This window comes from Gorilla gorilla, chromosome 7 (assembly GCF_029281585.2).
Source record: "Gorilla gorilla gorilla isolate KB3781 chromosome 7, NHGRI_mGorGor1-v2.1_pri, whole genome shotgun sequence".
Taxonomy (NCBI): Eukaryota; Metazoa; Chordata; class Mammalia; order Primates; family Hominidae; genus Gorilla; species Gorilla gorilla.
In genome coordinates, this window is record NC_073231.2 from 26,192,341 (window position 1) to 26,205,581 (window position 13,241).

General features: G+C 42.9%; 1 protein-coding gene across 4 annotated transcripts in view; it reads left to right on the plus strand.

Moving 5' to 3' along the window:
• The window catches only part of XPO7 (exportin 7), an 87,618-nt gene extending 77,300 nt beyond the window's left edge, over positions 1–10,318 (plus strand). For all 4 annotated transcript variants that reach the window (XM_055349554.2, XM_055349553.2, XM_019032472.4 and 1 more), the window contains exons 22-28: positions 2,488–2,570; positions 2,824–3,038; positions 3,269–3,407; positions 5,840–6,000; positions 6,946–7,044; positions 7,628–7,755; positions 8,716–10,318. In XM_055349554.2, the coding sequence (XP_055205529.2) occupies positions 2,488–2,570; positions 2,824–3,038; positions 3,269–3,407; positions 5,840–6,000; positions 6,946–7,044; positions 7,628–7,755; positions 8,716–8,809 (919 nt within the window). In that variant the 3' untranslated portion in view covers positions 8,810–10,318. The remainder of the gene's footprint in view (positions 1–2,487; positions 2,571–2,823; positions 3,039–3,268; positions 3,408–5,839; positions 6,001–6,945; positions 7,045–7,627; positions 7,756–8,715) is intronic.
• The last annotated feature ends 2,923 nt before the right edge of the window (positions 10,319–13,241 follow it).

Sequence of the window (13,241 nt, forward strand, 5' to 3'; positions counted from 1 at the left end):
GGGCATGGTGGCACACAACTGTAGTCCCAGCTACTCAGGAGACTGAGGTAGGAAGATTGCTTTAGCCTGGGAGGCAGAGGTTGCAGTGAGCCAAAATTATGCCATTACACTCCAGCCTGGGTGACAGAGCAAGACCCTGTCTCAAAAAAGTAAAATAAAAAGAATCTCCAGATGTCTACTCTTAGGAGAAGTAAATTTGGCAACCAAGATTCTGATTTCCTGCCCACAGATAAAAAGTTAACATCTGGTAATGGTGCCTTGTCCATCACATTTCATGGTTAGAGACATTGAGAAGGATATGATAGGTATTAGAATACCCTTTCTTAAGAAAGGTATTTATTAGAGAGGTTGTGGCAGGATCAGTAAAAATTTACTTTTAAAAAGTGAGCAAGATTTTCAAAACAAATTAAGGACAGTGAAAAAGAAAATCTAACACCTTAGCTTTCCTAGAATTTCAGGTATGGGCATTGGTCTCTCATGGCGGTCCTGAGAGAATTAGTAAGTTTTTTTTTCTTTATTTTTATTTTATTTATTTATTTAGTTAGTTATGTTTGATACGGAGTTTCTCTCTTGTCGCCAGGCTGAAGTGCAGTGGCGCAGTCTTGACTCACTACAACTTAACGCCTCCCGGGTTCAAGCGATTCTCCTACCTCAGCCTCCCACATAGCTGGGATTACAGACATGCGCCACCACGCCCGGCTAATTTTCTATTTTTAGTAGAGACGGGGTTTCTACTACCGTGTTGGTCATGCTGGTCTTGAACTCCCGACTTGAGGTGATCCGCCCACTTCAGCCTCCCAGAGTGTTGGGATTGCAGGCGTGAGCCACCGCGCCTAGCAGAATTAATAAGTTTTAAAACAACCTTATGGAGTGGGTAATATTTAAAGAGGCTATAACCTCCTAGGAGACTTATATTCAAGAGTTACTCATTTATAAAATAGATACTTGAGAGCACTTACTCTTTGCCAAACTTTCCTAGCCACTATGCCAGACAAAATCTCTACTCTCTTTGATGTTACAAATGGTGGGGAAGACACACAATAAAAACAAGTATGGAAGATCTTTCCAGTGATTAAGTGCCATGAAACAAAATAAAACAAGGCAGTAAAATAGAGGGGAATTGAAGGACAGGAGGGTCAGGGAAGACCTCTCAGAGAAGGTAATATTAACTAGGATCTAAATGACAAGAAACATTCCGGTAGCCCTGCAAAGATAAGGAGTCTTCTAAACAGAAAACATCTGCATGAGTCCTGAGATAGGACAAGCTTGCTGGGACTTGTGGCAGGAGCCTGGTTGGTGGGGGGAGGCTGTGGGAGCAGGTCAGACCAGTGAGCAGAGCCAGATCATCTAGTGCCTTCGCACAGCAGTAGTGAGGAGTGGGCATTTATTCTCATTGCTGTGGGAAGCCGCTAGAGTGTTTTCAGCAAAGGATTAAAATGATCTCATTTAAGTTTTTTAAAGGCTACCATGTGAAGAATGGGACTAAAGGCAGGTAAGAGTAGAAGCAGAGAGAATGTAAGGGAAAGGTGGATTTGGGGTTTATTTTAGAGTTAGATGTTGATGGATTCAGTGTGGTGGGGGGGAGGAAGGAGGAAGGACTCCTGGGCTTTTGAGGTCTTACCAACTTGAATCTAATAAAGCTCATCAAAATGTGGAGCAGACAGAAGAGTCAGGAACTTAAAACCAAGATGGTTACAAATGGCCTTCTCTGTCTGGCTTCTTTTGGACCATTCCAAGTCCCTATGCATCTTTTCTTCATATAAAATGGTAACAGTGCTTTGGCCCCTCTCCCTCAGTTGCCAACTGAAGCCATAAAGGTCCATGCCAACTAATGGCTGAAGGGCTCTGCATTAGTATCAAGAGGTGACAGGTAGAAAGTATACTTTAATCAAGGCCGGGCGCGGTGGCTCACGCCTGTAATCCCAGCACTTTGGGAGGCTGAGGCGGGCGGATCACGAGGTCAGGAGATCGAGACCATCCTGGCTAACATGGTGAAATCCCGTCTCCACTAAAAATACAAAAAATTAGCTGAGCGTGGTGGCAGGCGCCTGTAGTCCCAGCTACTTGGGAGGCTTAAGCAGGAGAATGGTGTGAACCCGAGAGGCGGAGGTTGCAGTGAGCCGAAATTGTGCCACCGCACTCTAGCCTGGGCGACAGAGTAAGACTCCATCTCAAAAAAAAGAAAGTATACTTTAATCAAATAAAATTGAGAATTTTCAAATAGTAATTTTATCTACGGCTGCTTTTTTTTTCTTATAAATGTTTTTAATTTGAGCAGCAGAATCTGAATCTAGCATGTTGGTCTTCAATATAGAAGCTACTTCATGGTTAAATATCTATAACTTGGTTATTCTCATATTAGGATAGGCAATTGCTTATCTTAATGTAAATGCAGGATCACCCAAGGTACTCAGATGAGAGCCTCAAGTACCCCAGTCTTCCAAGAAAACACCTCTGACTTTTTCTCCTCCTGTGCTCTCTGCTCAGGTCCCAGCGACTCCAGTTTGATGTCTCTTCCCCCAATGGCATCTTACTCTTCCGAGAAACCAGCAAGATGATAACAATGTATGGTAAGTGCTTCAGATAATCATGCCTCTAGAAGTTAATTCCAGCTCAGTCACCACACTGTAAGCAGCATGTGGGTCTCCGGCCAGCCCTGGCAGGAGCCAGGACAGCATTCCTATTGTATGCTAATACATGTGCATTAGAGTGCCACTTGTCACCAGGGGCCTGCTGGAATTTGTATGCCTTTGGAGTAGGAAGGCTGATCTAAACGAGCTCTTCTAATGTGGTTGAATAAACATATATGACATGTCTACTCAGGCAATCGCATCCTGACACTAGGAGAGGTCCCAAAGGATCAGGTCTATGCTCTGAAGCTCAAGGGCATCTCCATCTGCTTCTCCATGCTGAAGGCTGCTCTCAGTGGGAGTTACGTCAATTTCGGAGTCTTTCGTCTCTATGGAGACGATGCCCTGGACAATGCTCTGCAGACCTTCATCAAGCTGCTCCTCTCTATTCCTCACAGTGATCTCTTGGTAAGCCTTACGCTGCATTGCCACAGTCTTGTTCCTCATCACATTCAGCCTTTTTCACCTGAGACCATGATTGAACACTGCTCTTGAGAAACTATGTAAGCTAGCTCCTTTTGCTATAACTAAGTCTTCTGTTTTCCCACCTAAAAGGAGCTAAGCTATTTAAGATCGTCTCCCTGCATGCTGGAGTGCATAGTGCCTAAGCTGATTTTCTTCCTCTTCCTCTCCCACAGGATTACCCCAAGCTCAGCCAGTCTTATTATTCACTACTGGAAGTCCTGACCCAGGACCATATGAACTTTATTGCAAGCCTGGAACCTCATGTCATCATGTATATTCTCTCTTCCATTTCTGAAGGACTTACTGCACTTGGTAAGCACCTGAGGTGGGTGGGTGAGTTGGTGGGTTTGTTTTTTACCACTTAACTAAACAGAAAGAGAGAATCTTGCCCCAGTGTCCAAAAAGATCACCACTGCCTTGGGGGTTTGGCCATAACAATAGAGTATATAATGCACAGCACATGCTTATCCAGCACACACTCACTGATTCCCCTCCTAAGTACAAGGCCCTGTGGAAGCACTGAGGATACGGTAATTAACAGCATATAGTCCCTGTCCTTAAGGGGCTTATCTGGTGGGTAGAACAGACACATGAACAAACAACTGCCTGTTTACCATACTTACCACTTAAACATTACAATAGGGGTGAGTACAAAGTGCTACACAAGCCCTCAAGAATACCTAGACTCTTGGTTGTGAGGAGGTCAGGATCAAGGAAGACTGGCTGGAAGACTTGGCATCAAAGCATAAACCTAAAAGCTGGACAGATGTTACCCTGGTTAGCCAGGGAGGGTTCCTAGCAGCAGAGACAGCAAGCACTTGCACCTGTAGGCAAGAAAGAACCAGGAAATCCAGATGGCTGGCACACTAGTCCAGAGGAGTTAGGAATGAAATGAAGCTTTAGAGATAAGCAGGAGCAAATCTGGAGATCATGAAGGGGGCCTGCCTGTAAGCCGTATTAGGCTGTTTGAATTCTGTCCTTAGGGCCGTGGAAGCTGGGGAAAGGTTTCATGCAGCTAGCTCCATACGTTTTTTCATCCTAGTCCATATGGTTCCTCTCAACCATTTTGTTTCTAGGCTACCTTCCAACAATTTTTTTTTTTTTTTTTGAGACGGAGTCGCTCTGTCACCCAGGCTGGAGTGCAGTGGTGCGATCTCAGCTCACTGCAACCTCTGCCTCCCGGGTTCATGCCATTCTTCTGCCTCAGCCTCCCAAGTAGCTGGGACTATAGGCGCCCGCCACCATGCCTGGCTAATTTTTTTGTATTTTTAGTAGAGACGGAGTTTCACTGTGTTAGCCAGGATAGTCTCAATCTCCTGACCTCGTGATCCGCCTGGCTTGGCCTCCCAAAATACTGGGATTACAGGCATGAGCCACCGTGCCTGGCCCAACAATCTTAGTAGGTATATGTGTTCAGAGAATAAAACACATTTTTATATTAGGCTGAGGAAAACATAAGTAGGAAGATTAAGTCAACTGCCAAATAGTGATGATATGTTGCAAATACACTTTTGGATTGTCAACCGTGGTGAATTATCCATGCCTCTGTGCCACTTTGATACATTTACTTCTATCAATCTATCAGGGTGCATAGCCGTATCTAGTACAGTCCAATCAAGGTATCAGCCCTTGCTTTGGAAGACTTTTTTATGTCTTATTGAAAATACAGGGACCTGGCCGGGCGTCGTGGCTCATCCCAGCACTTTGGGAGGCTGAGGTGGGCAGATCACAAGGTCAGGAGTTCGAGACCAGCCTGGCCAATATGGCAAAACCCTGTCTCTGTACAAAAATTAGCTCGGCGTGGTGGTGCGTGCCTGCAGTCCCAGCTACTCTGGAGGCTGAGGCAGAAGAATCACTTGAACCCGGGAAGTAGAAGCTGTGGTGAGCCGAGATCGTGCCACTTCTGCACTCCAGCCTGGGCGACAGAACGAGACTCCGTATCAAAAAAAAAAAAAGAAAGAAAAAGAAAGTAGAGGGACGTTTGCATAAACTATCAGTCCCGTAGCAATCAGAGACTTGTTTACTCTTTTAAGGGTTCAGCCCCTTTGTCCTTTGGCCTTACCTCATCAGAGTTCTGTCCACAGGTTGTGCTGTACTGTTCCCTTTGTAAAGATGCATAGATGAGTCTGCAGCTCCCCCCAGAGATGCTTTGGAGATAAAGAGATAATACAGCATACCGTGTTCTAACAAACCATAAACATTCAGAGACTACGTCCTTCTGCGTTTAATTACATCCCACTGGTAACTCAGAGCATAGGCTCATACCCCAGGCTTCTTGGATTCTAATCACAGCTCCTGCAATTACTAGCAGTTGATCCTTAGGCCGATACATAAACTCTCCTAATTCTGGTTTCCTCATGTGTAAAACAGAAAACCTACTTCCTGAGTTCTTGAGAGGATAAATTAGAGATAACACCTATAAAGTACTTAGAACAATATCTGGCACAAAAGAAGCACTTGCTGAATCAAACTATTTGTTATTTTGTGTGAAGCAGAAGATGTACGTACATCCACAACACATTGCGCCAATAATTTCAGTATTCTTTATTACCACATACTCACTTTCAAACTTAGAAATTGAGCCCTACTGTACAATGAGGGTAAGAGGTTAACAGGAGTCATCTTGAGCAACCGCCTTGGTTGAATTGGCCACGGTACCCTAATGGATCTCACCCAAAGATAGTCCATATTTGTCCAGGCCACCATCAGCAGCTCTGTCCTACCCCTGCCTTTCTTTCTTGCAGACACCATGGTATGCACAGGCTGCTGCTCCTGCCTGGACCACATTGTGACATACCTCTTCAAGCAGCTGTCACGTAGCACCAAGAAGAGGACCACACCCCTGAACCAGGAGAGCGACCGCTTTCTGCACATCATGCAGCAGCATCCAGAGATGATCCAGCAGGTAAGAAAGTGGAGGCTTAGGAGGCAGTGATGGGGTGTCCGACAGAGGAAGGACCTCTGCAAGACAGGGGAGCCCACACACGATTAACATAACATCTCATCAGGTTCCTGCTGCTGAGATGAAGTCCGTGTCTTAAAGTTGCAGTGGATTTTGAGTTTGCCAAGTAATCACTGGATGTAGAAAACGCTCAGGTTCTGGATTATTCTTCTGAGTGTCACAGTGACCCCTGTGCCCTGGACCTGTCTCATGATCACTATCCTCTTTCTGTGAAAATTACTTTGCTCACCCACTGCTATAAATAGAGCAGGAGTTAGCAGCATCCAGCTTTCTAAAGGCTTGTGTTCCTGTTTACAAAACAGGAAGAAGAATGCAAGACAGAAGGAATTAACTGGCCACAGAGAGATCAAACCATATGCTTGCCCTTATTTTATTTGTATGTGCCTTGAAGTAACTTACAGAAATAATGCTAGATGAAAACAGATAAGGAAATGGGATCAGTAATTATTGAGATTTTAGCCAGTCTTACCTTTGTCCACACCGTTCTCTAAAGAAGCAGTGAAATAATTCAGGACTCCGTTACATTCACAAGATGTCATAAAGCTGTCAACTCCGAGTACCTGGAAGGGATCATGCAAGGTGGTTTTGCTTACTGTAATTTTGTTTACGTGACCCCATCCCATTCCCCACAACTCAGGGTGACCTGGAAAGATCCATTGGTAAGTGAAGTTCAAACCAATTTTAAGAACAAGAAAGGAAATGAATATCTTAGAAGAAAAGGTAACCTTGAAATAGAAGACTCAGATGAAGCTTCACAAACTATTTGTCTGATTTACCCTATACAGAAAAGGCCTTCAGCCTAATATACTCCTGTATTTGGAATCTGTCGTTTTATCTTGGGTAGCAATACATTAGGTCACTGCCTGAAATTCTCCATTCCATTTTCAGATGCTGTCCACGGTGCTGAACATCATCATCTTTGAAGACTGTAGGAACCAGTGGTCTATGTCCCGACCACTACTTGGCTTGATATTGCTTAATGAAAAGGTGAGAGAGCCAGCTCCCTGGTGCCAACCCAGAAGCAGTGGCAACCACACTTGGTATCACCAAGCCCTGGGAGAAATGTGTATAGAAACACCCCACGGTGGTGAAACAGGGAAAATGGGTCATTTACTGAGCATGTCCCATTTGTGCTTTCAGTGTCACATAATCATTTAACTGTTAGAAGTCAGCACGTGTGGTAGCTCACAGACACAGGATAAAGGAGTGTTTCCCCTAGGCAGTAAGAGAAACCTTTCAAGGAAAGAATGTACCTGGGTATCAGAGGACCTAAGACCTAAGTTCTAGTTCTAGCTCTGCTATAAACAAGTCTTGAGATTCTGGTAAAAGAAAGGTCTGGATAAGATGACTCTTTTAAAGTGCTTTACAATTTAAAAATTCTTGATATTCTTAGTAGGATGAAGCCATATTATCCCACAAGTGCTTGCCTGAATTTCTTTTTTAAGGGTCCAATTTTAGTAGACATTCCATTCCTCCTTAGAGAAGAACATTCTTCAACCCTGCAGATGACGGAGGGCTAATCTGCCTTCCCCTGCTTCTCTAACCTTCTGTTCCACTCCTTGCCCCACAGTATTTTTCTGACCTAAGGAACAGTATTGTGAACAGCCAGCCACCAGAGAAGCAGCAGGCCATGCACCTGTGTTTTGAGAACCTGATGGAAGGCATCGAGCGAAATCTTCTTACGAAAAACAGAGACAGGTGAGTATAAAGCGTCCTGCCTAGAAATCTCAGACAATTGCTATTTTTCAAATCAACGAAACAGGCAGTTCCTTTAAAGTCTTTGACATCTGTGTTTGGAGGCCATCTAAAGCAATGCAATCCAATAGAAAAGTGAGCCATGTTAAACAGGCAAAATTCATTTTAATAATATATTTTATTTAACCCATTGTATCTAAAATATTGTATCAGTGTGTAATCAGTATTTTAAAATTGTGGGTTTTCACATTTTTTGTACTACATTTCCAAAATCCTGTGTACTTTACATTTAACAGCATATCTCAGTTCATACGTTTTCATCAGAAATACTTGATCTGTATTTAGATTTCATAAATTTACAGTTGACAAAGTAGATTCCTGTAATACCCAGATTGTTTCAAACACACCTAGGGACTTTCCAGTAACTGCATTGAGTATCTGGGCTTTGCAACTAACTTTTAAATTTTATTTAATTTTAATTAATTTAAAACAAGGCATTTTAATTTAAAATTAAGATGCAGTTGAGGAGCTGAATGTTAAATTGTATTTAATTTGGATTCATGTTCTCAGTCACACTGGCCATAATTCTGGGGCACGGTAGCCATATGTGGTTAGCAGCCGCCCTATTGGACAGCATAGCACTGCACCACCTGGTCTTGCTGCATTAAGAAATGAGATGGCTTCATTGGCTTACTGCCCTCACGTGTGAGGGCAACTTCCTACCTCTGTCAGTGAGATTTCTTTTGTGCTGCCATGAGCCCAAGGTAGCCCTCAGGGCCCCAGATTTGACCAGATCTCTAAGCCAACTTTTCTCTTAGAGTCTTAAGACTGAAATTAACTGATCTTTGAAACAGAACCCATCAATTCATACATTCTACTTCCCATGCTTTAAAAAAAAAAAAAAAAGGCAAATACCTTTCCCCCCCACTCTCCTCCCCCAACCCACATGCATCCTCTCTGCAGGTTCACCCAGAACCTGTCAGCATTCCGTCGAGAAGTCAACGACTCGATGAAGAATTCCACTTATGGCGTGAATAGCAATGACATGATGAGCTGACACCTCCTTGGACTCTACCTGTACAGAGCAGCGTCCCTTTGGTTTGGCCCAGAGGGGCGAACAATTGCAAGGGAGAGGGCCTGGCTGATCCTGGCTCTTTTCTCCAGGGGTGTGGGGAAAATGGCAAAGGTCAACTAGCAGCTTCCCCAGGGAATAGGGGTGTGAGTACACTCACTAGGGGGCAGGGCGCTGCTGGTTCCTGGGGGACTGGGTGGGAAGGGTGGTGGGAGGAGATAAGAGATACAAACTGAGACTCCAGCCTCTCCTCCTGGGGCCACCCAAGTGGGGAGAACCCCTAGTGTCCTGCCACAACCTGCCTTGTATAAACATGTACATTTTTTCATAACATTTTGAACAAGGTTTATATTGACTCAAGTTTAAAAACAAAAAGTGTGACTGAAAAATTTTTACAGAGTCTAGTGCACCAATGCTGATGTGAGGGGTTGTGTATGCGAGTGAAGAAAATGTGTATTCTGGTGGCCTGAAGCTTTACTGGACAAGGATGTGTGAGAGTGCAGAGATATATTTAGTGACACAGTAGAGAGGCAAAAAAAAAAAAAAAAGCTAAAATTCCAAATGTATATTTTTTCGTATTGCCCTGTCCTCACCCAGAAATGATCAATTCCTGTTACTGTATTAACCCTTGTTATTAGGAACTCTAAGCCATGCCAGAACACCATCCCTCCTCCCCTTGGACCGTATAGATTCTGCCCTGGGTCCCTAGCCCCTTGCAGTGATAAATAACTCCAGCTAAAAGTGTTTGGTGTTCTTATCTCCACCCTCTTTCCTACTTTGCTTACCCTCATCCTCAGACAGATGCCTCTTGCTTTTAAAAGTTGGATTTAACGACGTGTTGTAGGGTTCTTGGTCTGTGTGAAGGCAGAGACCAGAGAGAAGGAAGTGAGCCCACTGCTCTCCTGGGGAGCAATGTGGGTGAGTTCACCAGAGGCCCTGCTGTGTGTGGCCAATAAATTTTAGTCTTCCCCAGCCCTCGAGGCAGTGTGTGTGGATGTATGCGTGTGGATATTTATATATGTACCCTGCACTCATGAATGTATGAACTGGAGGAAGTTACTACAGTGGAAGGGTTCTTAATAACAAGGTCTACCTAGCATGAAGTATTTAACATTCTCCCACCCCTTAAAAAATATACATTTTTATAAAATGAAAACCATAATAAATGTTTTGAATATTAAAAAAAATAATAACCTACAGAGGAAAATTAATGGAGAAAGCTATTTGCCTTGTACTTTTTCCACAATTGTTGCTGCTAGTTGTACACATCTCTAGTTCAGCTCTTGCCCACGGGACACTCATCAATTAGGTTTTATTTTTATTTCTTTCCTCTACCCCCAGAAACAAGCCTGTTAATTTTTTTTTCCTTCTCCTCTGGCGACTGTGTGATGAATCCTTTCTTGCGTGATCAGGTTGCGGATAGACTTGTAAGGGTGTTTGCTGCATACAGTGTAAGCATTGTGACCGCCAATAAACTTCAATGGTTTCTACTGACCTGGCTTCAGCAATCATGTCCAGTGTGCGTCCAAGGACATGTCTCACTCAAAACACGTGAAGATGTGTGAAACATTCTTTAAAAGCCCGTGAATGACAGGGGCCCCTTCACCTGATCAAATTGACTTGTTTCTCATTGCACAGAGTCTGACTCAGTTTCTTTCAAAAGTATAATATGATTGATATATCTCTGTCAGCAAAACCAGTCATATGCTATTGTCCACAGCTATAAAGCAGAAGCCATTCTACCTCTCTGTTAGCTTTCAGATAATAACATGGCTACTAGCAGACAAGTAGCAATTGAAGAAAGCCCAGTGTTTTAATGTTCTGACATCAGCTTCTCTGATGTGGGCTGGGTTTCATTCATTAGACTATGACAAGTTCAGGGGCAAATGTTATCCCCCTGGAATACGTTGCAGACCTCACAGGCCAGATTTATCAAACGAGGAACACTTGTTAACAGAGACTACTTCTAAGGCCTGCACTGTGTATTCAAATAGAGTACCTGAGTATGAGGAAATTTGATTGCCAGAAACACAGAAAAGTATTAAGATACAGACAGGTATGTGTACCTTAATGCAGATTTCCATCCCATGACTCTCGGGTGCCAGGGTGCCATTCTTGTCTGCATTATGTAGATGTACCACTACCTTTGCAGTTTCAGCCTTCTGGGAACTGCTATAGCTGCCTCAGTCCTAACTTATTTCAAAGGCAAAAAAAATTCTGATGGCTACAAGGCAAATGGAGTTGATTAATCTTAGCTAAATTCCATCTCTAAGCCTAACATATTAAATGGTGAGTTTTCATTAATATGCATATACTTCTGACACATGCCCCAGGGACCTGGAATTCTGATTCTATAGTTAGGTGACACAAAAATAACTTTCTCATGGATATTTAAAGAGAAGTCCCCTTTCCCCCCAACTGTTTTGAGATGCTGATTAATCAGCAAAACCCCAGACCTCTCCCTTCCCTGGGCAAGAAACTCACCAAAGATGGTGGTCTCCTCATTACAGCCCTGAGTGTAGTCCAATCACAAGGAGCCATGATTAAAATCTTCCACAGCTTCATCAGACTTAAACAGTGAAGCTGTTCCCTTCCCTGCCATGGTTAAAATCTTCCACAACTTCATCAGACTTTTTAAACAATGAAGCTGTTCCCTCCTTTGCTGACAATTCAAAGAGGGGGCACCAAATCACCTTTTGGTCAAAAATGGTCAGTTAGCAATTTCATATGATTAAACCTAGTAAATGTAATAGTTGGTTATCTTTAGATTTTGGTTTCCCCAGAAATCATGAGATTTCATTCAGTCAAAACAAAAGTGTATTTGGGAATTTCTAGGCTTATTCCCCAGGCACTGTGTTCATCAAGTCAAGTGTTTTTAGATAGTGTTTCCTGACACAAACTGTGCCTTACATTGAAAACTTTCTTTACTACAGATTATTTAATTGTGTTTGTATGTGTTTTGTTGGCTCAGCCCAAATAAGGGTTATCTATTCCCACTAATGTGTAAATCAGACAAAGGAAGAAGGGATTTGGCCCAAGATTGCAATTTTAAGTTTTTAAATTTTAAGAAGTAATGACTTTGGGCAGAAGTGTCCATTTTCTAATGACAAGTGACAACACAAGAAATAAGTTTTTCATTCTCTAAAACATTGGCTTTATTAAGGGACTTTTTCCCCTCCCCCCAACTCCCCACTGGAAAAAATGTTTTAGTACCTTTTGAAATTTCAACTAAGTACATCAACAGACCACTTTCCAAAATATCCATGCTTGTGGGGTAACATGAATTAAATCTAGAAAGCCAGAAAAACTCCCTATATTATATTTGCCACCAGCCAACCCTGTCCAGGCCAACCCTAGCCCAAGATTTTTGGCTAGACCTACAAGCCTAAATTGACATATAATGCTGCCAAAACTCTCGAATGCCAAAGGAAAGATAGTTATAGGGACCCTGTAAAAGCCACAAGTTTGTTGATTAGGCCTTGAAAAATGTAAGTGATTATAACTACTTAAAAGTCCTGGTGGTTCTTTAAATATTTTTTAAGTATTTGAAAGGATGAAAATGTGTTCATCAGCCATAATTAGATACTAGGTCATGTGTAAAAAGATTCTTGCCTCTGTAGCTTGTCCTCTGGGTCCATTACATTTATCTTGGGTGTCTTCACCCTGAACTCACTGGTCGGCTGCCACTTGGGTGCTTTTCAGGAAGAGCAGATCAACTAAAGGAATCAGCTGCCAGACAATGGGACGTGAGACTGTCAAGGTAGAGGATGACATCAAGTTTGGAAAATCATTCCCCTTCCTCAGAAAAGCCTTCTGGTTCTCAGGACAGCCTGACTGCTACCCTTTGTCATCTGTTCGTCAAATACTTATTCAGCATCTATTATGGGCCAGGTATCTTTTTGATGGTCAGCAATGGAAAAGGAAACTCAAAAGCAGAAAAAGTCACTTGCAAGGCAAATTTGTCTCCATTCTTCCGTTTCATGATCACTCAGTAATACAAACTGACTCTAAAACATAGTAAACAGTACTTACAAAAGCACCATGCACAATTATTTTAATTCTACTTGATAGCCATGAAGACAACTCAGCGCACTTAAGCATACGGCAGCATGCATATGGCCTAAAAGAATGGCAAGTGGGGAATCTCCTTACCCTTGCTATTGAATCACAGAGTTAGCAAGTCAGAGCCTCTGAATTCAAGGTCTGGAAGACAGACTCACAGGATACAAACTAACTAATGGACAGTGGATAAAAACTTATGTAAAGCTCAGAAGGGCCAATAAAGAGTCTAACGTTACTCCCTACAGCTAGTGAAAGGGTAGGAGAATGTAAGAGCCGTGGTCTCAGTCAGAAAACCCAAACCTCTCCCCAGCTGACTATACTGTGTAATGAAGGTAAAGCATCCTCTCAAGGCCAA